Source organism: Balaenoptera acutorostrata, chromosome 2 (genome assembly GCF_949987535.1).
Source record: "Balaenoptera acutorostrata chromosome 2, mBalAcu1.1, whole genome shotgun sequence".
Classification (NCBI taxonomy): Eukaryota; Metazoa; Chordata; class Mammalia; order Artiodactyla; family Balaenopteridae; genus Balaenoptera; species Balaenoptera acutorostrata.
Window position 1 is genome coordinate 133508441 of NC_080065.1, and position 25250 is coordinate 133533690.

Sequence of the window (25250 nt, forward strand, 5' to 3'; positions counted from 1 at the left end):
ACCATAATTATGCTAATATTCTAGGTCCCCAGCCGATCTCAGTCTCCTCTGAATATGGGAAGAAAAAAAAAACAGAAGTGATACAGCTAATGGATTTCTTATTAGAGGTGAGGAAGAATTCCTGGAGAATGAGGCAAAGAGAAACAGAAAGCCTATTGAAAAGGGCATAATCTCCTCTGATCACAGAGCACACGGGCTCCTCTCTCTGGGATGACACAGGCTTTGTTTCTCAGAGTTGGTCACCTGTATTGTTCCCCAGTGACACTGTTGATAAAGCACTTAGCATAGTATTCGGAACAAAGAAAGTATTAGGAACTCAAAGTTGTGGTAGTAAAGACAGTAGAAATAATAGAATTAATAATAATAGTTGAAGTAGTAGCAGAAGTTGTAGAAGTAAATGAGTAATGGTGGCCTGAGAGCTTGGCATAATAATACCAGCATCAGTAATGCACCACCGTGGTACCGTGGTAAAGAGGAAGCTGCAGTACAGGAGTCAGGAGACAGAGCTCAGGAGTCAGACCTCCTAAGTTTGGATGCTTGACTCCACCATGTGTTAGCTGTATGAACTTGGGCAAGTTAATTAATCTTTCTATGTCTCAGTGTTACTACCTATAAAATGCAGATGATAAGATCACCCCCTTCACAGAACTGTTATATGGAGTGAATGAAAAAGTAGTGATAAAGGGTTTAGCACAGCACCTACATTATTGAGTGCTCGATACCTGTTAGTGAGACACAGCAGGAATGGTGGTGGCAGCACTGCAAAAGAGTCCATCCCAGGTAAAGGACGCAAAATAAAGGGAGCACCAGCCCTGTCACTAGAGGTCATGCTGTGAATCTGTAAACAGCCCCACCGGAGAGGCCTTCTCAACTTCAAAGAGAGAACAGGTGTTCTTTCCATCCTCCTATCTCCTCTCCAAATCTCACACCCTGAGAATCCATAACTGCAAGTGAGATTTGGTGTATGGGGGGTGGGAGGAAGAGGTGGTGGCTGCTAGCATCTGCTGGGCACAACCCTGTTTATGACAGGCCTGGAGTGATGATGAGATCTTGTCTAAAGAATTGTAAAGTGAAATATAAAGGCTTTCTCAATTTTACTTAAATTCCTCCAACACTATAATATGCCAGACAGTGTGATAAATACTGGCCACATGAAATCCAGCAGAGGAGGTAGACATATTAAACAAATAACTACAATCAACTCTGACAATTACAAACAGCAATAATAACAGCAATTTGTATACAGAGATCCGGGAGCATAGCGGGGAGGTTGGGAAGGCTTGTGGGTCTGTAGAAGATAAGTTTGAATTCAAAGTGTGAATAGGAAGTTGACAAAAGACAGGGGATGCGCATGATTAAACATAAGCTATAGAAAGATGGGCAGTCATGTGACTGCTAAATGAACTGGAGGTGGGACAGCCATAGTCAAGAAAGGAGTTTGGCGATGACGCCAATCGCTCAGAAAAGAAATGGTGAGGCCTGACAGAAATGACAGGAAGAGAAGCAGAGGGTTGCAGAGTCAAGGTTACATAATTCTAAATAAAACAGTCCTAAAATTAAGCTGGTGTAAAAAGGTTACTATTTTTTTTCCACAGAGTAAAACCTCATCAGTTCAGCATAACTTGGATAGAAGCATGTCATAATTAATCAAATATGAATTACAAATTTTTAAAAAATATGACTAACTGCTTAGGGCTTTTTGACTAGATGAGATATTTTAAATACCTTTCAACTTCGCTACTTTTAATTAGCAGCATCAATGTTCCTGCAAACAATTAAAGTGGAGGTTCTTAGAAGCAAAGTTTTTTTCTGAAGTGGATTGAACATTTCTCTCTTCTGCTTTTGTTCCCACAAATGCGTTTCCCAGATTCCAAAGCTGATCTTTACTCAGAGACAATTCCTCTTTCACTAGTATAAAAAAATCATAACCCCAACCTCAGGCTGATTCACCAGAGAACTGGTCTGAGAGGCCTATAAAATCTCTCAATAAGCTAGAAGACTGGTTGGCTGGTACTTCTTCCTGTCAATTAGGAGTGTCAAATTGGATAGCCCATCAGTAACACAAGCATAGAAAATAACATGTCTGTAGTTGCAAACAGAAATCTGCCACATTTTTCTGATTCTCAGGATTCTTTGGGGCAACTCAATTTATTTTCAAAACTTCTGTCAGTGATGCAATGATGAAATTCAGTTCAATCCCAGGACAAGCCACCAAAACATTCCCTTTTACAGAGGGAGTTCTATCCTATCCTTTACTAAAGTACTACATTGGTTGAAATCCTTAATTATCATAGCCTGTCTAAAACTCACAGTAAATCAATGCACTATTTATTTTCCAAATACTTGTACATTTCTTACATCATAACCCCATGAGTCATAAATAATTTATTTACCATGAAAAATATTAGACTCAATTCCCACAATCACACTGACTAGAAATTAAAGTACAAAGGAAATAATTTAGTATTTCCAGATGTACAGGAGGTGGCTTGCTCACATAAGTTTTCTGAGGTTAGGAATTCAGTAGGGTCATAGTTGTTAACTCTTACACACATCCTAATTGTGCAAAACTTCCTTATTACTTGCAAGTTAGAGAATGAAATAACCCCTGAAGTCTCAAGAAGGAAGAAGTTTCATATACAGGCAGTTTCTTTGATATTAATATTTAGAGAGCTACATTCATTTTTCCCTTGTCTAGAAGATAATTAGAGCTTTGGGGGTCAATTTCTATTCCATTTGATCCATCATGCATCAGATGGGATCAGAATCTTTCCCCAAACATTTCCCCTCTGAGCCCCACACCAATTTAGCCAACTTTCTATTAGATATTTATCACCAGAATGTCTCACAGTTTCCTCCATCTCCACCAGCTCCGAACTATGCTCTATTTCTTCAGACACCTTACTGCTCCATGGTCACCTTCAAAATGTCTTCCTCTTCTTTCTCATTCAATTGGTCACCTTCTACCATGAATTCTACTTCTTAAATTCCTCTAGAATCTGTGTCTTCTTCCTCTATCCCTACTCCCTCAATCTTAGTTCCGGTCCTTATCCACCATCCCTTGGACAAGTATAACAGTCACCTGAGTCCCTGAGCCCATAATTCCTGTCATCCACTGTAATTCAGCCTGTACTCAGAGTCATCCTCCCACAATACCTGACATGACTTTTCCCTCTTTTGTGCAGAAAGAGGTCACATTTCTGGTCACATTTCTGGACCTTCCATATCTAGTTTTCTTCATTTACTATTACCAATATTTTTTGAATGCTGAGAAATTGCCTTTTTCTCATATTTAAAAAGCAACTTCAGAGTTCTTTACTATCTACACATACACTTTTTCTAGAATTCAACTTTTGAGGGTTTGGATTGCAATAATTATACATAATGAACAATGGTGGCATTTGAGATAAGGTAAGGCTAAAAATGTCAGTTACACTGTTGATAGTGAGACCTTACAATGAATATGCATCTATATCTGTTATGCAAAGGGCACGATAGTATTGAACATTCAAGGATGAGTACTTTGTATAATACTTTTTGCAAGCACTTAAATTAATAAAGCCATTATAAGTTCAGAAGCAAGTGAGTGGGCGGAGGAGAATGGGAAAAAAAAAAAAGATTATTCTTACAGTTCTTTAGAAATGCAAATAAGAACACTGCCTGAACATCATTACCTGACTGATAAAATGGTAATCGCTTAACAGATATTTACTTAGAAACCTGTTCCAATTCTTTAATTGAAAAAAGTTCTTTAATTCAATACAACCCTATTTGCTAAATGATAATAAAACAAATTTCCAGGGAGAAAATAGCAGGTACTAAGTGTCATAATATGATCTATAAAATTGGAAATGATTCTTACCACTGTTTTCAAAATTTAAGTGATAAAATAAAAAGCCTTCAAGGGTGTGGTAGGTAGATCGAACTCCCTGACCAACTGGACGCTGTAGCTATGGAAGGTAATGTAATGGTTCTTTGCAGGCAATAGGATTCATTGTTTCTCTGGTAAACTGGAGAGTGCCCAGCCTCCCCACAGGTGCTTAAGTCAATTTTTAAAAACTGAGACAGGCCAGAAAAACATACGTGCCAGGCCTTTAGTTTGGGAACCCAAGTCTAAAAATGTATAGAACAAATACTCTACAACACAGAAATTTTTGCACAAGCAAACTGAAACTTAGGCTCTGACATCAAGCAAACTGGGTGAAAACACTGGCTTCACCTCTTACTAGAAATGTGACTCTGGATGATGGCACTTATCTCAATCAGAAAGGGCAGAAGCCTAAAAACTACATTTTCCATACTTCCTTGCCATCTGGCTTCTGGTTATGTTCTCCAAATAGGAGGTTCAGAATGGGAAACTGGACTTTGAGAAGGAAAAAGAACCTTTTTCTCCAATATCTGGAGGTGCCATTAGCAGTGAGAGCAGCAGCAAATGATGATTCCTTAAGCAACAGATGTGATGGGAGCAGGGCTTGCAGCAGATCCGTGAAGCTTCATGACCTCTGGTTAACATCCCCTTCTTCTTGCCCTTCCAGGGAGCTTTGTGACCAATGCCCTGCATTAAACCTCCCTTTTCTTGAAATGTATTAAACAGCCTCTATTTTCCCAACTGGACACTGATAAATACAGAAGCAGAAAGAAACAAGTCAGAGGTGTTTTCCTCTAAACAAAGATCATCAATCTAGGGATGCATTGCATATAATGGAGAGCTGTCTTTATTGAATAGAACACAAGATTAAGAGTCAAAGAGACACAGGATTGAACCCTAGATCCTCCAATTCCCAAACAGGAATGGATCCACATTCATGGAAGCTGCAGAGTAAAGAGAAAACAGTGCCGAATAGGGTAGAGAAGAGCAGTGGTCTCATCCCAATTATGCCCCTTGTTTCTATCACCTCTGGGAGCCTCAGTTTCCTCAACAGAGAACGGGCACAATCAGGGACAAATAGTCAAAAAAAGTTAACAACTGATTAATAAGGTCAGCCAATTAAATGGACACCAAATTTAAGCAATCAAGAAACTTACAGAGTAGAGTAGTTAATTATCAGTCCTACGGGTAATAAAGCCAATATCTCATGATTACTGTGATCACTAAAGACAACATTTACCATTTGTTCGATCCATGTATGTGTGAGACACTCTGCTAAGAGTATTACCTACATTATAATTCCTTACAAAAAAACCATTTTCAGATGCCAAAACTAAAGGCTCTGAAAATGAAATAATTAGTTCAAGGTCATATAGCTAGTAAATGAGAAAGCCAAGACTTGAACCCACATCATTTTGTTTCCCAAAACCCCACTCTTCCAGCTTCCTGTGATGCTGCCAGTTGAAATCACTGTGATATATGTACTTCAGAAGCTGTATAGTGTGACATCATGAAGAGCAGTAGTTCCCAACCTTTTCTGGCAACAGGGACCGGTTTCACGGAAGACAGTTTTTCCACGGAGGCGGGGGGGTGGGAGGTGGGGGGGATGCTTCAGGTGGTAATGTGAGTGATGGGGAGTGGCAGATGAAGCTTTGCTCGCTTGCCCTGTGCCGCCCGGTTCCTAACAGGCCGTGGACTGCTACCGGTCCAAGGCCCGGGGGTTGGGGACCCCCTGATGTAGAGGACTGCTAGCTTTGTGCCACAACCAGCGAATTTCACCCATTGCAAGAGACCATTGTTTTAGGAACATGTCACCCTCCCCCTTAAGGTCCCCTGTGACCCCATAAGGAACAGGGGTTTCCACTACAGGGTAAGTTCCAGTTCATAGTCACTATGTTCATGATCTAATTAGAAGACTAACTGAATAATCACCATTGTATCAGTCAAGCAATAAAGTTGAGTATGATTCTCATTTACATTTCTAAAGCAACATAAAAATAACCCCTTTTAAATGGTACCCACTCACTTTCTCCTTATATGCTAATGCATGTCACAATTTCAAAGCCTGAAGAGAGATTTCCTGCAAAACATTTCACTGACTTAAAGTTCCACATGTTCACAGTTGCAACTGCCAGGTTACAAACATGAATTAACTCTGCTTCCAAATCAATTACATATTGATAAGTCTTTAGGGCTGACAACTTGCACACATTGATTTTAAACTCTACGAGTTATTTCAAGGCTTTAGAATATTTAGCATTAAAAATTCCAACTTCATCCTGAGACTTTAGTGAAATATAAGTATTGTCACCAGTACTAATAATCAAACCAGAAATCAACTCCCTTATTTTAAAAATTGTTCTTTTTTCTCTTCGCTAAAATTGGATCATTTCAATTAACTCTCGTAGTCACGTTGATTTCCAATTAATTTTATTTCTTGATTTGAAGTAATGAACTGCAAATTAGTGCCATGACAGAATTAAAGCAACTGGGTAATTACAGTTGACCCTTGAACAACTCGGGGGTTAAGGGCACAAACCCTCTGAGCAGTTGAAAAATCTGTGTATAACTTATACTTGGCCCTCAGTACCCATAGTTCCACATCCATGGATTCAACCAATCTCGGACCATGCAGTACTGTAGCATTTACTTTTGAAAAAAATCTGCATGTAAGTGGACCCAAGCAGTTCAAACCCATGTTGTTCAAAGGTCAACTGTAACTCGAAGCCAGATACTCTTCTTTGTTATGGCTTTTAATTAATGTTGTGATGTGTGTGCAGTAGGTGGTTGTATTTACATCGTGTATGTATTTTATATTTTAGAGTATTCAGCTTTTGGCATTTATTCAGATTTTTTGTGCTTTATACAAAAGCTTGCCATCTTGATCTTCTGTTCAATGATGTTTAGTGGCTCCCCAGCACATGGCATCAAGCCCTACCAAAGAAGGAAGAAAGATTCTCCCTTGGAAAAAAGGTTTCTTCTTGGATTCCTTTCTCCCTCTCTTTCTTCCTCCTTTCCTTCATTCCTTAAAGTGGCTTACAAAAATAAACAATATAAGATGTAGTTAAGAAAGCAAAAAAAGTAAGATGAAGTGACAAAAAGGGCTGGAAAAATCAAATAAGGGCATGTTAGAGCCATAGTAAGTGCCTGGAGATCTTCTATAGTTGCCAGTGGTAGTTATAAATTTGGTTCTGACTTTGCTAGAAACCGTAGCAAAAGGAGGGAAATGCTACCATTTATATGATTAATCATTCCTATATGATGCTTTTTTGGTTGCTAACGAGAAACATTAATGAGAAAGCACAACAGTTTTTCTGTAGAGGAGAAAGAGTATTAAACCAAGGTATTCTTACTAAAGAGAGGCAGTGCGGCAGGAAAGTGTACTGGGGCAGGGTGATGAGTCAAGGTTAGGAAGAAGCCACAGCTAAAAAGAATCAAGATTAAAAAATAAACTTCCTCTCCACTCAAAGTCTGAGGTCTTTATCTTGAGAAATCTTCAAAGAGCAACTGTGTGTATATTTGGACTTTTCCTCCCCTTATGTCTTCTGCCTGAACCCTGCACTTTCTGGAACTAGAAATTGATAGAAAAAAAAATTCTTAGAAAGCAGAAACTGTTTAAGTGTAATAAACAGCAGGAAGAAAAGGACGGAGACCTGGGTGGCCTTTAGGGATCACACTTGAGCTGAGGAAAACCACATGTCAGTGGGAAGAATCTGGTAGTTAAAACAAACAAAACAAAAGGCATGGGTTATCTCTGAAGTCAGGCAGTAAGTGTTTCAGGGCTGCATTAAGCAGCCTCAGGGGCTTAGGGATAGCACTGGGGTAAGGCACCGCCAGGCTCGCTGCCCAAACACAGGCCAATGATATCCTCAAAGAGTATCTGCTACAAAATCACTGAAGCCACTGTTTCCATTTTCCTTTCTTCAACCCTTCAAAAAGAATGCAGCTGTCTCCTCTAGAGCCCCAACAAGAAGCAAACAGACCAAAAACTGACATCAGGTGGGTGTCAGACTGCCTGGAAACGGGTGACTGCTAAGTTTGTGAGACACTACAGTATTTACCAAGGGACAGAACTCATCCGGAACTTGCCACTCCAACCAGGGCCTGATTCACTGCTGGCTTTTCATCCTGAGTCAATCCATCCTATATCGACTGCTCTCTGCAGTGAAAGCTCTTAAGGGAAAAAATGCTTGTAATGCTTCTCCTATTTCTAAAATCCAAACCTAGCATTTCTTTTTTTTTTTTTTTTTAGCCCTCCCTTATAGTTAGTTCACAGAGAATACAGCTCATTGTATAGCCCACTATTTGGGCTCTTTTGTCATTGTATTAAATGCTATTTGTGCAACTATCTTCTAGCTTGAGATACTTAAGAACAGGCACTTATGTTAACTCTTCCTCGCACATCGTTTAGGTGCTTAACTAATTATATCAAACTAATGAAGGAACCCTCACATATTTTTATTTACCAATGGAGCAGCATTATTGAAATACCATAAATAAATCCAACCACTACAAAACGAATGGAGCTGGACATTAACATATTTGGGCTACCAAGCCTCAATTCCCCCCTTCTAAAAAGCACCAATTACTTTGGAGGATTTAACTTTCCTCCATTGCATGTCATCTTGAGTAATACCTGCCTCCCATTATGAAATGGACAACAAGTGGTCACATGAATTAGCTTGGTCAATCAGATGTCTGATTCTGACTCTTGAGTAGCATACAGAAAGAGGAAATGGTTGGACATTATCCATGGTGCAGAAATGTACTGACCACTTCTTTCCATGGTTGGTCACTGTTCCACTTCCTAGCTCTACTAGAATTCTCAAAGTTCTTGTTTAGTTGCAAACCTGGTCCCCCAGAATTTTCACCTTAATTCTTTGAAAATACACATTGTAGCTTCCCAAAAATTACCTTTGAATACGTTAGCGAGTTAGTTTCTTTCTTTCTTTCTTTCTTTTTTATAAATTTATTTATTTATTTATGGCTGGGTTGGGTCTTCGTTGCTGTGTCTGGGCTTTCTCTAGGTGCGGTGAGCAGGAGCTACTCTTCGTTGCGGTGCATGGGCTTCTCATTGCAGTGGCTTCTCTTGTGGTGGGGCACGGGCTCTAGGTGCATAGGCTTCAGTAGTTGTGCCATGCAGGCTAAGTAGTTGTGGCTCTCGGGCTCTAGAGCGCAGGCTCAGTAGCTGTGGTGCACAGGCTTAGCTGCTCTACGGCATGTGGGATCTTCCCGGACCAGGGCTTGAACCCATGTCCCCTGCATTGGCAGGTGGATTCTTAACCACTGTGCCACCAGGGAAGCCCAGCAAGTTAGTTTCTGATGCTTATAGTCAATAACACTGGTAGATATACAATAATAAGGATCAAAGTGAAATAGCAAACTCAATTAAATGAAACCAAACAAACCAAAAATTAGGTAACCAGTATGGCCTGACAAAATACTTAAATGCTAGACATTTTATTTAGCCCTAAGTGTCAACTAGGACCTCTCTGTTCCTTGATATCTGGGGAAAATTGGCTGGAGACTCTCAATTCTATAGCCCGTAGAAATCTTTCTCTCAGATTTCTGATTCACACTCATCCTGTGCCTTTGGGGTTTTCATTCTCACACATGCATTCTCTCTTCCAAACTACATTTACCCAGACAGGAATGTCAGGCATCTCACCAATTTACACATGCGCGCGCGTACACACACACACACTCATATAAAATATCTGTAGTATAGTAGGAGGCAGTGTGGTTTTATGACCTTGAGCAGTTTACTTAACCTCTTTGTACCTTAGTTACCACACATTGTAAAATGGGGATAATAAAGCTGTGCCTCAGAGGATCGTTTTAAAAATTAAAAGGATAATACACATTAAGTTTATAGCTCATGATGACCTCACACATAGTAAACATTCCAAGACCTCACACATAGTAAACATTCCACACTCCTTTCCTAGCCAAGCTAGAAAATTTTGTTGAAGAACTCGGTGCTGGGAGAGGTCAGCACACACATCATGCATTTTTAAACAAACAAACAAAAAGATGCAACCTAACTCCTCTCAACGTCTTACAGCCACCACGCAGCTAGATGTCCCACCTTCTGCTAAGCAGGATCCAGACTCTCCTTCTTCTCTGAATCTTCTCTTTTCCTACCTTCTCCCTCCTCTGGTCACTCATTTTCCTGTCTTCAGAGTAAGTTAAAAAATTCCTCTCCTGTGCCAGGGACCCAGACCCTTTGGCTTTCACTCTATACGGGCACTTTACCAAGTGAAGACATTTCCTTACCAAAAAAAAATTTCTGGTTCCTATTCTTCAAATGATAAAATTTACTCTCTCTAGTTATACCTAGAACATGGGTTTCTGGACCCTAGTTATCTGCATAGTACCCTTGTGATTTTTTTCACATTCATTTATTAATGAATATTTTAAAAGTACATAATATTTTTCTTTTTTTTCCAGCATTATGGAGATATAATTGACTTACAGCACTGTATAAGTTTAAGGTGTACAGCATAATGAGCTGACTTACATACATCATGAAATGATTATCACAATAATTTTAGTGACCATCCATCATCTCATACAGATACATAATTAAAGAAATAGAAAACAAATACTTTTTCTTGCGATGAGAGCTCTTAGGATTTACTCTCTTAACAAGGATGAAGGCAGGTAAAAGATGCAAACGCCTAAGTACAACATGATAAATATAATTAACACTGCTGTATAGGGACTTCCCTGGCGGCACAGTGGTTAAGAATCCGCCTGCCAATGTAGGGCACATGGGTTCAAGCCCTGGTCTGGGAAGATCCCACATGTCACAGAGCGACTAAGCCTGTGCGCCACAACTGCTGAGCCTGCGCTCTAGGACCCATGTGCTGCAACTACTGAGCCCACGTGCTGCAACTACTGAAGTCCGCGCACCAAGAGCCCGTGCTCCGCAACAAGAGAAGCCACCGCAATGAGAAGCCCGCGCACTGCAAGAAAGAGTAGCCCCCGCTCATCACAACTAGAGAAAGCCCACGTGCAGCAACAAAAACCCAACATGGCCAATAATAATAATAATAATGAAAAAACACTGCTTATAATTTTTTTCTTTAAATAAAACTTACTTTCAAATTTTAAGTAAATGTATTTTAAAAGAAAACTCTACTTCACTACTATCAGTGGCAAAATAGTATTACCACCATAAGGTTACCTTAAAATAAATATTTATTTAAAAATAAAACAGACGTTCATGTACCACCTAAAATCATCATGCATTACTATTGATCCATGCATCACAATTTGGTAAATAAATGTCCTTTACTATGGACACCCAGAGGGTGGGCTGAGAAGGAAATGGCTGGAAAGTCTGTGGCACTTGCATGTTACTAATATTGTGGGTAGAGATGGGGCGTAGGTGAGGATGAGCATATGTTGATGGGATCAGGTTAGAAATCAGACAGAGAGGATGGTGTAGAGACAAGATTCCGAGGAGTGATATCATCTTGTATCCTGCATTGCAGATCTACAGCACCCAGGAGAATGGCTAATGTTCATTTAATTGAATTGTATTCTGCTATTAGAATCCAATGCTGCTATAAATAAATGTTGAAAAGCTGGAAATGTTAGGGATCATACTATCTGAATCATCCAAAAAGAAGTACTGATTTTAAACAACTGATCCAGTTTAATACAATGTCTGAAACTTAAAACAATTTGATAAACTTATCACCATTGACACTGCTCACTTTGGCCTTTTAATTAATAAAAATAAAATGGAGACTCTCTAGATTCCACTATGCTTTCTCTGTGCAAATAACGCCACAAATTTTCAGAGGAAAATTAAGTATGTGGTACTAGCCTAAAAATCTCTGTTAAAGTCCTAATACTCTGCATCAAGTCAGTGTGTTTGGTAAATATCAAAGTCCACGATGCTTCCATTGGGAGTGTACAAATGTTTTACTGCTGAATATAGAGTCTCTGTGCATACCTAAGTATACTAGAACATCACCCTATTTGAAATATATGTAGCACAATTACTGGCTGATCAATAACTCTTTACTAAATATCCACCATGTGCCAGGGATTATTCATGAGACATATTCTACCCTTAAGGAACCCCTGCATTGGAGTGGTAGTACATCTTTGCAGCTCCAGTCACATTACACTAGAGTTTCTGTGAGTTTCTGTCAAGATATTTGACAGCTCCATTTTGTCACAGCATTCTCCTACATCAAACACAGAGGCATAGTGCCCCTGATCTATACCTGAAATGTGCTTTCCTACAGATCTCAAATGAAAGAAAAACTGCTCCTGTGATTGCACCAAGAATGTATTTTTTGAGCATGTCTTCCAGCTATTGATATCAATGATATCTTCAGCCTCAAATGCCAATTCATAACATTTAAGCCTTATTGAATACAATTTTCTCCACAATATTTGGTTGTACCGAATAAAATGCAGAAAGCCTTTAAAGAAAAAAAAAAATCCCTAGAAGCCATCCTATTATTTGATCTCCAAGGGTTGCAGGAAATTACAGAAAAACAAAACAAAACTCATTTAGCTTTATGTAACTATACCATGCAACCATCATGTCACATAATCTAATGACCTGGTTGATAAAAGAACTGGCAAACTAGCACTTGTCACAAAAAGCTATTTAAAGGTATATCTAAAGTTTAGATGTACAGATAAATATTCTTAAGCTATTTTTACTCCCATTTAAATACATCTTCTTTCTTCCTATTACAGAGATGAATATCTATTTTCATGGAAGAGTATCTCCCGTAATGCAGACTTTTAGTATAGGCATCTGGAATCATTTATAGCCATATTATATTTATCATTTAAACAGAAATGAAAAAACATTAATAATCAAACAGTACCACACTCACGATTATATATGAAATATTGAAGAAAATCCACATCTATTAGCTTTGTAACTCTACTACAACAGACTTTTCAGAGACCTCAGAGTTCAAATGACCACAATTTACAGCACAATGTATACAGAAATGTAACATACCTCACATTAGCATCAAGTTCGTCCATTACAGGAAATAGGCATGGGTGAGTTGGATTTCAGTGTGCACAGGGTACTGTAATGGGGAAATAAAAAAGAGATTAGACAAGAAAGTAATGTAGGAAAATAAAAGTCGTGAAGGGAAAAAATGCCAAATACTCATTGCTTCCTAATTATTAGGACTTTTGTAGTGTGTCGGAAAAGTATTTAAGAAACAATACTACAGCAAAAAGCTATTGGCATACTGAGGTATGGCACAGCTGAGTACTGCAAAAGGTTTCTTTACATTTGACTAATCTCTTAGAGATTAAAACGTAAAGGTATTTCTTTTTACTCCATGTTTAATCTGTTTATTTGTTATTTTTTGCTCTTCCCAGATACATAGCTTGTTTATATGATCTGCATTAGGACACTAGCTGGTGAAAACAGGTAACTACATTGTTATGATTAAAATAGTACATTGCCTAAAATTGTCAGCCATCTTGTTTCCTATGAGGATTTTTCAGGTTGTTTTTTTTAGAAAACCCTTTTTGAGGGTGGATCAATCTCTTTGAGAATCTAGTAAACTCTTGAGAACCCTCTTCCTAGAAAAAAAAAATAGATGTGCATGTACATACATACACACTTTCTGGGGAGCCCATAATTCCTTGAGGCCCCTCCATGAACCCCAGGCTAAGAACTCACAACTGAAGAGGAGTCAATTTTCAAACGACTGTAAGTTCCTCTAGCACAGACCCTCAGAAGACCTTACACCCTTTAATGGATGGACACTCACTGATCTCCACCAAGTCAGCTCTCTGAACTGGCTGTGTAGTTTCAGTTTTCAGAAGAATTCCTATATTTTTCACCACATTTGTTCTAAAACATGGTGAATCAGAGAACATAGGGGTGGAGCTCAGTCTGTTTCTTTTGGAGTTACCCTAAGCAAGACCCTTTCTCCTTCTAACTTCATCCTCTACTTCTCAATAAACAGAAGAGATTGGAAGAGATGATCTCTGGGTTTACTTCTAGCTCTGATATTCTATAATTCCATCTGCTGGTTTTCCAATAAAATTTTACATGGAAGAAACTGTAAATCTGTTTATCTACATAACAAAACCATGAAACTCAGCCTGGGCCCTTGGATTCCTTGGTCAGGGTGAACCAAACATATATGCCTGGCAGCCAGGAAAAGAATGGCAGGCCACCAGAGCTGGAAAGGACATGGGTCTCTCTGTGTTTTTCAAAGTTTATTCTTTAAAGCCTCTAAGATTAACATGGGCTCCCATGGGCATTTCTGGGTTTGTGACAGGTATGAGGAAGGCTCAGCCTACAGGACTCAATCTCCTACTCTGACCTCAAACAAAGCACTTCTGTCTACTTCTATCTCTTTTACATTTTGAATCTGGAATAATCTTTTATTTGAAGTACATAAGTACAAAGCCCTAACTACTGAAGCGGCAGGGTTCCAACCTTTGTACTCCTCTATCTAAAATCATTCCTGAAGTGAGATGGTGTGTGTGCACATCTATTTTTTTTCTAGGCAGATGATGATCAAGAGTTTACTAGATTCTCAAAGGGATATGATTACCCACCCTCAAAAACGGTTTAAAAAAACTGAAAATACTCATATTATTTTAATCATAACAATACAGTTACCTATTTTCACTAGCTAGTGTCCTAATGCAGATCGTATAAATAACCTATGTTTCTGGAAAGAGCAAAAAATAACAGATTAACATCCATTCCCATGGCTTAAAAAACAGTCTGTTCACTAGAGATTTCCAAAGTTATAAAGTCTAGGCCTTTCCCAGACTCATATCACCTACCTGACATCTCAACTTGTATGATTAAAAAGCATTTCAAACTAAACCCTTCACTTCCCGCTCCAGCACAAAACTTACTCCTCCCCTAGCATTCTCCATCTCAGGAAATGGCTCCACCATTTATCCAGTTGCACAGACAAAACACCACATTTTTTCACACGCTACAATCAAACTATCAGCAAACTCACTCCCTCTACTTTGAAAATGATTCCTCAATCTGACTTTTTTTCATTACCTCCAAAACCAGCACCTGGTCCAAGCCACCATCTCCTTTCCCAACTTGTGTCCTAACTACTCTCCTAACTTTCCTAACTGGTCTCCTGCTAGCTCCACTATCATCTCTTCTCCCCATGGTAGCCAGAATATTTTTTAAATGGAAGTCAGATCATTTCTTGCCTATATAAAATTCTAGTGGCTTTCTGTCATGCTTAAAATAAAATCCAAACTCCTTATCATGATCTGGTCCCAGCTCCTCTCCAACCCAGCTTTAGCCATGCCCCACCCCCTCACCACCTTTGAACTCTTTGGTTTTGCGTCTTTCCTTGACCATCATAGTAGGCTCTCACCTCAGAGCCTTTTCACTTGTTTCCTCTCCCTAGAATGCTACCATGTAGATCACTCCTTTACTTCCTTAGGGACACAGGAAATAAGGCTGTCAGTTCCCCGACCATCTAAATAAAATTTCAGACCTCATTTTCTGAAAGTTTCCATCCTCTGTATCCACTCTATTTTTTTCTTCTTAGTACACACCTTATATATACGCCATTGCTTCTTTATTAGTGATCTATCTCCCTTACTAAAATATAAGTTTCAAGAGGGCATAGTTATATCTTGATCACTATTATAACTTCAGTGCCTAGAAAAATGCCTAAAGTATTCTCTTCATAGATATTTCTTGAGTCAACTAAGTAGTTAATTCGTTTTGCAAATGAGGAAACTGAGGTTTGAGAGCTTGTGACTTTCCCTCTGGGAGGTAGTATGTGAACCACTCCAGAATAAATACTGTAATTTTTAAAAGTATCAAAAACCAGTTCAACTTATTTACTCTTTACTAAGTATTAACAAGTGCTAAATACCGTCCTTTTCCTTCTCCTCCAACCTCTGAGACGTTATGTCTATTGTTAGATGAAGAGACTAAGGGTCAAAGAGGTTACCTGACTTGCCAAAGTCACACAGCTAGCACTTAACCAAACTGAGAATTCAATCCAGGGTTGTCAATTCTGAAACTCAAGCTTTATCTTGCATAGTTTTTTTTTTTTTTAACATCTTTATTGCAGTATAATTGCTTTACAATGGTGTGTTACTTTCTGCTTTATAACAAAGTGAATCAGTTATACATATACATATGTTCCCATATCTCTTCCCTCTTGCATAGTTTTTGTCATCCTATCACACTTCCTCCCACTGTTAACAAGGGAAACTCCTCATGAAAGTGAATATTTCCTTTAATTTTCTGCTGACCATTTATTTCCTCTTTCTCTGAGAACAGTGCCTTGATTTTCCTTTGTGGAATGCCTCCCCTGCCTCAATCCCACTGATGAGCACATGACCAGGACTGGCCAATCAGAATAGTCCATTCTCTGGCCACAAGGATTCATTAACTCACCAGCTAGACTGCAAAGCCAGCCCTGGGATTTTTGCTAGAAAGAGCCTGTCTTTCCCCTGCTGTTGCTAAACTGATAGACTTTCAATTTAAAGCTGCTGGTGGCCATCAGTGCCACTTTGTGGGGAGAGCTTGTCTGAGAAGGAAGCTAACACCCAAAGGAAAACAGAGTTGCAACATAGAGAATGCCGAGTCCTGATGAGATAATTTGAGGCTTAAGGTCTAGCAGTGTCTTAAGACAGTTTTATACTTAAACTTCCCAATTATATTGAGCCAAAAAATTCTCTTTTTCCTTTGTAAGCCAATCTGAGTTGGGCCAACCATTATTTGAAACAAACAAACAAAAAAATCCTTAGTTATATACAAGAAAATCAACATTGTATTTGTATACAGATGAGAAGGAAGAAAAGCTGGAACTAAGGAAAACAGTTAAAAGCTAGCTAAAGTTCATTCATTGAAACTGCATTTGAAAATGTTACAACATGGGGAAAACTATATATTCATAGCAATGTACATTGTTATATTTTGCTCATGGAAACTCAATGAGCAAATTTAAAATGACTGCCATTTAACAAGCCAGTGAGAACATGCATTTTGTTAGAGATGAACAGTAACAAAAGAGAAGCTGGTGATTAGTACTTATCCTGAATTGATTCATCGATTACAGTCCACTATTTTCTGCCGTGCTCACCAGGGATATCTAATCTGAGCTGTGATTATAGGGACACCACTTGCTGGGAAGACTGCTCAGAGTGACAGGTGTGTGCAAGGAACCATGCTTTTATGTTGCATACTTATATTTCTGACTCCTTAACAAAATACTACCCAGTTAATTAAAAGTACAATCAACTGAGAGCATCTCCCATGCTCAGATATAAGCTACATCCCTTCTAAAAGTTCTAATTTGAAATTCAGTTAGCCCTCGTGTGCATATGGCACACGTGCATGTGTGTGTATGTGTGTGTTTTAATGATAGTCATGCTGTATCCTTGTCTCCTTCAGAGAAACACTCCTAGATCATCATAATCAGAAAAAAAAGCACAGCAAGTCCTGGGAAAGGGGTGGAAGAGGGAGCCAAATAAACCCTTCTACCATGTGAGGTACAAATGAAGGTCTCATTATTATCTCAGCAATAGGACATCAAGTCACTAATTATTCAAAACACTTTATCTGTCACAAAAGTAAAGCTACAGCAACATACAACTCCATCATATTCCTTGGAGCTTCTTTTCCCTGTTGGATACATTGAGACTGATCTTTCCTTAAAACGGGAGGAGAAGGAGGAGGAAGAGGTGAAATTCTTTATGCCACCAAATGCTGATTCCAACCCTTAGTTTTCTGGCTTACAAATTTTAAAAAACTAAAGGGCAAACCCTGAAGGTAAGCACACCCCATCTTTACCCTTGTTCTTTTACTCAGAATACTCTGAAAGATTGCTGTGGAACAGTTGTTAATGGTTAACAGAAGGTGTGTAGTTGCATCTCTATTATGAGAAGTGAGAGCACAGGGCTCACCTGTAAATAGTCCCCACCTATTGGAGTGAAATATTGATGTAGTTTGGTATAGTGCCAACATCTGCCTACTTGGAGCTATGTCATAACCTCAGCTTGCTTTGCTGCACTTTGGTTTTCTTCCTTTGGTTTTGGCCGCATGGGCAGATATTCATGCATAACTGTGCATGGATTGACCACGTTTCTTTATAGAGTATGCCTACATGGGTTAAATTTCTACATCAAAGGGCATATTCCAATACCTTTGTTTTGGACAAGTGTCAGGAATAAGTAAAACATTATTTATCTTAATTGCCAAATTGAGGGTGGGAGCTTGGCACAATGGAAGGAACACTGGACCAGGAGTCACTCAGCTTGACCCACTACTAACTAACTCACTGTTCCTATTCTTAAGCAAGTCTGTTCATCAGTCTAGGTCTCAACTGTCCCAACTGTAGAATCAACTAGGCCAGAAGGTACTGGACAGGGTGAGCAAAGGGAGAAATTTCAAGGAATTAGAACTTCTCGGAAGTTAAAGGAAACTTTGAAAAGGTGAGTTGCTTGTCATTAGAGGCATTTAGGCAGCATGTGGGTAATTATTTAAGGATGTCTAAACAAGAAATGTGATTCTGATGACTGATAAGGTTTCTTCCAATGCTAAAACTGTAGGACCGTGATAGTCTGTGTTAGTTCTGCTCAAATCCCCAGCAAAAGACCAAGTGTTTTGAATGATTTTCCAAATTAAAAAAATGTTATGATCAATTCACATATACTGTCCCAAACAGGCTCCATCTCCTGAGCACAATCACAGATATTTCTTAACAGGTGGGACTAAAAGAAGAGCAATGTAATGTGCAATTAACTAAAGCCAGATATTCGCTAAGAGTTAGCTGTCAAATGCTTGTTGTTGGCCTCATCACCTCATTACCCTAACTCACTACCAGCCATATGTACCAAAACAGCCAATCTCACCAGGATCAAACACACAAGCATTCCCCAAAATAGTCTTTTGCATCCCATGGTGATCATGATTTCCTAGTAACCTTCACTTTGATGAAAACTCATGGATCATCTGAAAAATTGCAACTGTGCAAATTCTCACTAAATGGAAGAAAAAGAGCCCTCTCCTTGGCTATTTACTATGACTTTGTTTTCTGGAAAATATTTGGAATTTATAGGATGTTGTTTCACCATTTTATTTTTACTTCAATCAGCTGATCATACTCTCTAAAAGAATTTCTCTCTGTAAATTAGTCCTAAGAAAATTTACATTATTTGTTTATCTAGACATCTAAGTGATGGTAGTTCACAAGTGCAAATGCGTATAAACCATGAAAAAAAAAAAGAGTCTGTATTCCAGGAGCTAGACCTTCATTGCAAGTGTCTCTTTCTAGGGCTGATAGTCAAAATGCCATTTGTGCTAAGTCATCTAGAAAGATTTAGTCTAAATAAAAACCTTCTAGCTGTTTCATTTCCATAACTGAAAATCCAAACAGATGCCAACTCAGTTACACTTAAGGGACCACCATGCTAATATATACAATTAGCATGCAAAATGGCTTTTAATTTTTTTCAAAATAATTAAGAATATTCTTTCTAGGTAAGAAAACATTTCTCAGCTATAGTCCCTTTATTAAAAAACTGATATTGAAAACAGCCCTTAACCAATGAAAGAATATTTAAGAGGCATACCCATTCTACCTTTGGGGAAAAAATGGATTACAGGAAATGTAAAGGAGGAATATGAACTTCCATTTCATGTAGAACTGAATGGAGTATATCTAGAGCATTTCTAGAAATTGTATTTTTTTAAGGCATAGATCCCCCACCACCCCCAAATAACGTGATGAGGACTGTGAGGTTACAAGAAATCAGATCCAATTAAATGTGGATCTGGATATTTCATGAAGAAAAAAAAGAAGATTCAAGTCATTTATTTATATATTTACTTTTCTGATCACTTGATTAATGTCCCACTCCCAATATGGTGACAGGTTCTACATGGAAAGAGACACAGTACGCGATCAGTATTTTTGAATGAATGGCATGACATGATATGAAAGTTCAACTTGATAATTAGAGAAGCAATTAGCCTTGTCTTTGTGTTGCCAAAGGGGAGATGGTGGGAGTCTCAAGAGAAGTTTGAACCGCATTATGAGGTAAATCATCTGACATCAGAGCTGTCCAATTATTGACCTGTGTGCCTTGGCAAGTAACAAGGTCCACCTCAGTGGGAGGCTCAAACAGAAGCCAGAAAACCATCCGTCAGTCACGTTTGAGGGGACGAAGCAAGTCTTGGATGATTCTGAATTCTGATGAAATCCAGGAATGCAGCTAGAGCAGAACTAAATAAGAGACTGTTTACTGTAGAGCAGTGGTTCTCAAGTTTAAGCATGCATGAGAATCACCTGGAGGCTTGTTAAAACACAATGGCTGAGTCCTACCCCCAAGTTTCTGATTCAGTAAGTTTAGAATGAATAATTTGCATTTCTAACAAGTGCCCAGGTATTGCTGATGCTGCTGTTCTTGGGATGACTCCTTAAGGTAAAACACAGATTTCCCAATGTTTTCTCATGTCTCCTGGGGAAAGCACATGATATTAGGCAATAGGTGGATAGAAGTACCATTGGATCATATGGTAAAAAAATGTGTTTTTTCATTTTCTATTTTAATCACTGTTGTTTACACTGAAGAAAAGGATTCATATATGTGTTAGCTTATCTTCGAGTCCTTCCTGATATTTGGTAATCTCTATTTTATAATAAAAAACGGGTCGAAGGCTCACAGGCTTTTGTTAGAAACACTACTGTCTTACTGGGGTCCCCCTAAGAAGCAGATCTTGAGGTGAGGATTAAATAGATGCACATATTTGATTTGGCAGGTGCAGGTACACTGGCAGGGAAGTAATGATACAGGAAAGAGGATGAAAGGCAGCTTATAAGCCACTGAAGCTTAATCCCACAGGGAAGTTCTGGGAAACAGTGTAAAACGTATGCCTCAGAATTATCCTGGACAAGTGGGGAGGGAACTGGGGTATTGATACTCCCACAGCCATTATGTATTGCTTAAGAGCTGTCCATAGGGGGACATGGATTCCCAGGCATCTCCAGTCCATTGTGCTTGTGAGAAAGGTGATTTCAGCAGACTGAGGGCAGCCCTCCAAAAATTATGTTGGTTCATCATTGGAAGTCAGGATGGTATACACAGAAATGGTAAGGGGATCTGTGGGAAAATGGGAGGAACAGTTGATAGTATCTGCTCCAACTATTTAGCTGAAATCTGATACATTGTGTTTTTTGCATTTTTTTTTTACAGTTACCTTCCATTTCTTGCAGTTGGTACTGGTTTCCACTTATAATTTTCTTTTTCTGTAAAATAAATTTATTTAAGGAAAACTAACTGATCTAAAGAAAAGTGCTATGCAGATAATGCTCCAGATGCTTGCATGAGAAGGTGGCAAGAATCACAAGGGTAGTACTCAAATGACTGAAGTTTGGGAAATGCTAGCATAGTGGTTTAAAGCAGAGATTGGCAGTTGTTTTTTTGTTTTTTGTTTTCTGTAAAGGGCCATTTAGCAAATGTTTTAGGCTTTTTCAAGCATCAGATCATTATCACAGCTACTCAACTCTGGTGCTATAGTATGAAAACAGCCACAGAAAATACATAAATGAATGAGCATGACTGTTTTCCAATAAAATTTATGTGTGGACACTGAATTTGAATCTCATATAATTTTCACTTGTCACAAAATAGTATTCTTCTTTACATTTTTTTCAACAATTACAAAATGTAAAAATCATTCTGAGCTCGCAGGCCAGTCAAAAACAGGCAGCCAATCAGATAGTTTGCCAACCCCTGATTCAAGGCATCAATTACCAGTATGCCCTTGGACAAATTACTTACTTTTCTTAGCCTCAGTGGCCTCATCTGTATAACAGGGGTAAGCATAATACCAATATCACAAAGTTACTGCAAAAAATAAATGAAAATGAATACTTAGAAAGCAGGTGCCCAGAAAGTTCATAATATAATGTTAGCCAGCTATTGTATCAAGGTGGTCTCCAGTTTGGCAGTGCCTCAGTCACTGGAGTCTATATGTTTCATACTCTACTTCTCCACAAAGGCAGCTAGGCACCTGGGGGCTGATCTCCCCTACTTTGGGATGTGGTTACAGAAATTATTCTTCTTCTCTACAGAATAGGTCCCTGAAAGCTGAGCCTGAAAATACCCAAAGGGTTTTGTCACCACCGATTTCAGAGGCCTGGAATTGGGAGGTCAAGCCAAAATTTGCATTCCATCTAAATTAAGCTTCCAAATTAGTGTTTTGTATCTCACAGAATTATGCTGCTGACAGTAGTGGTTCTCAAACATTCGAATACCTAAAAATCACTTGCAAAACTGCAGATTCAGGTGCCTCACTCAAAGAATATCTGAATCACTAGGTCCAGGAATCTGCATTTTAACAAATGTCTCAGTGATTCTGGTGCAGATGAGTCATGGAGAGCAGTTTGGAAAACACATCAAGGTTGGACTGCAATCCACCAGGTGAGCATGCCCTTCTGAAATCCTCTTTAATTGTTTTCCTGTATCTGTTTAAATGCCTCATCAGCTGAGAGACCAGGATTACAGTATTTGCTATGCATGCCAAAAGAAAAGTCTCCACCAGCATATATACCTCTTCTGTCCTCACTCTTTTCTATTTCTCCTGAACCTCCTGGAGTAGAAAACAGTGTATACAGAACACTCTACTTCAGATATCATGTGCTGATTATCATATACAATTAAGCACGCCAGTGCAATCTCAAAGGATGTGTGCTATTTAGAGCTTAGATGTAAATTCTTGAGCAGAAGCTGCATCTTTACTGGACTAATAAGATGTTACCTCCCAAAAGGCTGCTGCCCACAGTTTCCTACCAATAGTTCCCAAACAAATCTCTTGGAAAATATAAAACCAAACCATAGATTTTAAAGGGGCCCACTTAACACAGAAGAGAAGACTCCTGAGGAAGAAGCAGGAGAGGAGTAATGACATGTTTCTATAACTGATATTTGTTTAACACATATTAAGTACCAAATTCTTCACATTCATTGCCTCATTTCATCTTCACATCATGCTACAAAGGAGTACTACAATTATACCATTTCACAGACAAGGAAACTGAGGCATAGAAAGAAGATGTTATCTAAGGCCACACCAGAGCCCAGACCTCTCAACCATTAAGTCATCCCATAAAGGATCCAGATCAACTTTTCCAGTTCAGTTTTATTAATTAGATATTTATGTAGCTCATCAAAACTTACAGAATGTCTACTGCCACCTGAAAGAGAATAATTTTTTTTTTACAAAAGCCCAACTTTGCTCATAGCAGTATGTGACACTGAGTTCCTCATTTTGCTTCCATAAGTCCCAGGTCTCCAGCTGTTCAACGTGTTTAAGATATCCAGCCCACCGGTCTTGCATATCTGCTATTACTTATGAAGTTCAAATAAGATAACACATGTGAAAGTCCTCTGAACACTGTAAAAAGTTATCTAGAATGATAATTTCCCAGCCTATCATTTCCACAAATTATTTTAAAATGTTGAGAAGGAAGAGTGTTTTGCAAAATCATGTGTGTCAAAAATCAGATTTTCCAGAGACTTGGTAGGTGGTAAAGTACCTATATTTGTGGAGCAGAAGAAACACTGCTTCTACATGGAAAGTAGACTATCATGGCTCAATGCAATGGAAATTTCAGGAGCTTGAGAATCAGATGACCTGGGTGCTGGTCATTGCCCTGCCACTAAGTGACCTTGAGTGAGTCTTTCTTTCTCCCCTTCCAGGAGATACAGTGCTGCTTGGCGGTTAAGAAAATGGTTTGGGGGAGTCAGAGCAACAGCATTAAATCCACTACCTCCTCAGGAATGACCTTAGGCAAGTCATGTCACCTGTCTTGGTCTCAGTTTCCCAGTGATAAAAACGAGAATTAGAAACAACAGCTTAAGAGAGACCTTCAAGATGGCAGACGAGTAAGACGTGGAGATCACCTTCCTCCCCATAAATACATCAAAAATAAGGAACAGCTCCTACAGAACACCTACTGAACGCTGGCAGAAGACCTCAGACTTCCCAAAAGGCAAGAAACTCCCCACATACCTGGGTAGGACAAAAGAAAAAAGAAAAAACAGAGACAAAAGAATAGGGACGGGACCTGAACCTCAGGGAAGGAGCTGTAAAGGAGGAAAAGTTTCCACACACTAAGAAGCCCCTTCACTGGTGGAGACAGGGGTGGGTGGGGTGGGGAGGGGGAAGCTTTGGAGCCACAGAGGAGAGCGCAGCAACAGGGGTGCAGAGGGCAAAGCGGAGAGAGTCCCACACAGAGGATCGGTGCTGACCAGCCCTCACCAGCCCGAGAGGCTTGCCTGCTCACCCGCCGGGGCGGGTGGGGGCTGGGAGCTGAGGCTCGGGCTTCAGAGGTCGGATCCCAGGGAGATGACTGGGGTTGGCTGCGTGAACACAGCCTGAAGGGGGCTAGTGCGCCACAGCTAGCCGGGAGGGAGTCCGGGAAAAAGTCTGGACCTGCCTAACAGGCAAGAGACCATTGTTTCAGGGTGCACGAGGAGAGGGGATTCAGACCACCGCCTAAATGAGCTCCAGAGACGGGAGCGAGCCTTGTCTATCAGCGCCGACACCAGAGACAGGCATGAGACGCTAAGGCTGCTGCTGCAACCACCAAGAACCCTGTGTGCGAGCACAGGTCACTATCCACACCTCCCCTCCTGGAAGCCTGTGCAGCCCACCACTGCCAGGGTCCCGTGATCCAGGGACAACTTCCCCGGGAGAACACACGGCGCACCTCAGGCTGTTGCAACGTCACGCCGGCCTCTGCAGCTGGAGGCTCACCCCGCATTCCGTACCCCTCCTTCCCCCTGGCCTGAGTGAACCAGAGCCCCCTAATCAGCTGCTACTTTAACCCCATCCTGTCTGGGCGGGTAACAGACGCCCTCAGGCGACCTACACACAAAGGCAGGGCAAAATCCAAAGGTGAACCCCAGGAGCTGTGCAAACAAAGAAGAGAAAGGGAAATTTCCCCCAGCAGCCTCAGGAGCAGAGGATTAAATCTCCACAATCAACTTGATGTAACCTGCATCTGTGGAATACCTGAATAGATAACGAATCATCCCAAAATTGAGGCAGTGGACTTTGGGACCAACTGTAGACTTGGGGGTTGCTGTATGCGCCTGACTGGTTTCTGGTTTTATGTTTATCTTAGTTTAGTATTTAGAGTTTATTATCATTGGTAGATTTGTTTATTGATTTGGTTGCTCTCTTCCTTTTTATATATAGACATATTTTTTTTCTTTTTCTCTTTTTGTGAGTGTGTATGTGTATGCTTCTTTGTGTGATTTTCTCTGCATAGCTTTGCTTTTACTATTTGTCCTAGGGTTCTGTCTATCCGTTTTTTTGTTTTTTGCTTTTTGTTTTTTTAGTATAGTTTTTAGCACT

General features: G+C 39.6%; 1 protein-coding gene across 2 annotated transcripts in view; it reads right to left on the reverse strand.

Annotated features, from left to right (window-relative positions):
• Positions 1-25250, reverse strand: part of HTR4 (5-hydroxytryptamine receptor 4) — a 307370-nt gene that overhangs the window by 136613 nt on the left and 145507 nt on the right. For both annotated transcript variants that reach the window (XM_057538279.1, XM_057538275.1), the window contains one exon: positions 12870-12942. In XM_057538279.1, coding sequence (XP_057394262.1) covers positions 12870-12895 — 26 coding nt within the window. In that variant the 5' untranslated portion in view covers positions 12896-12942. The remainder of the gene's footprint in view (positions 1-12869; positions 12943-25250) is intronic.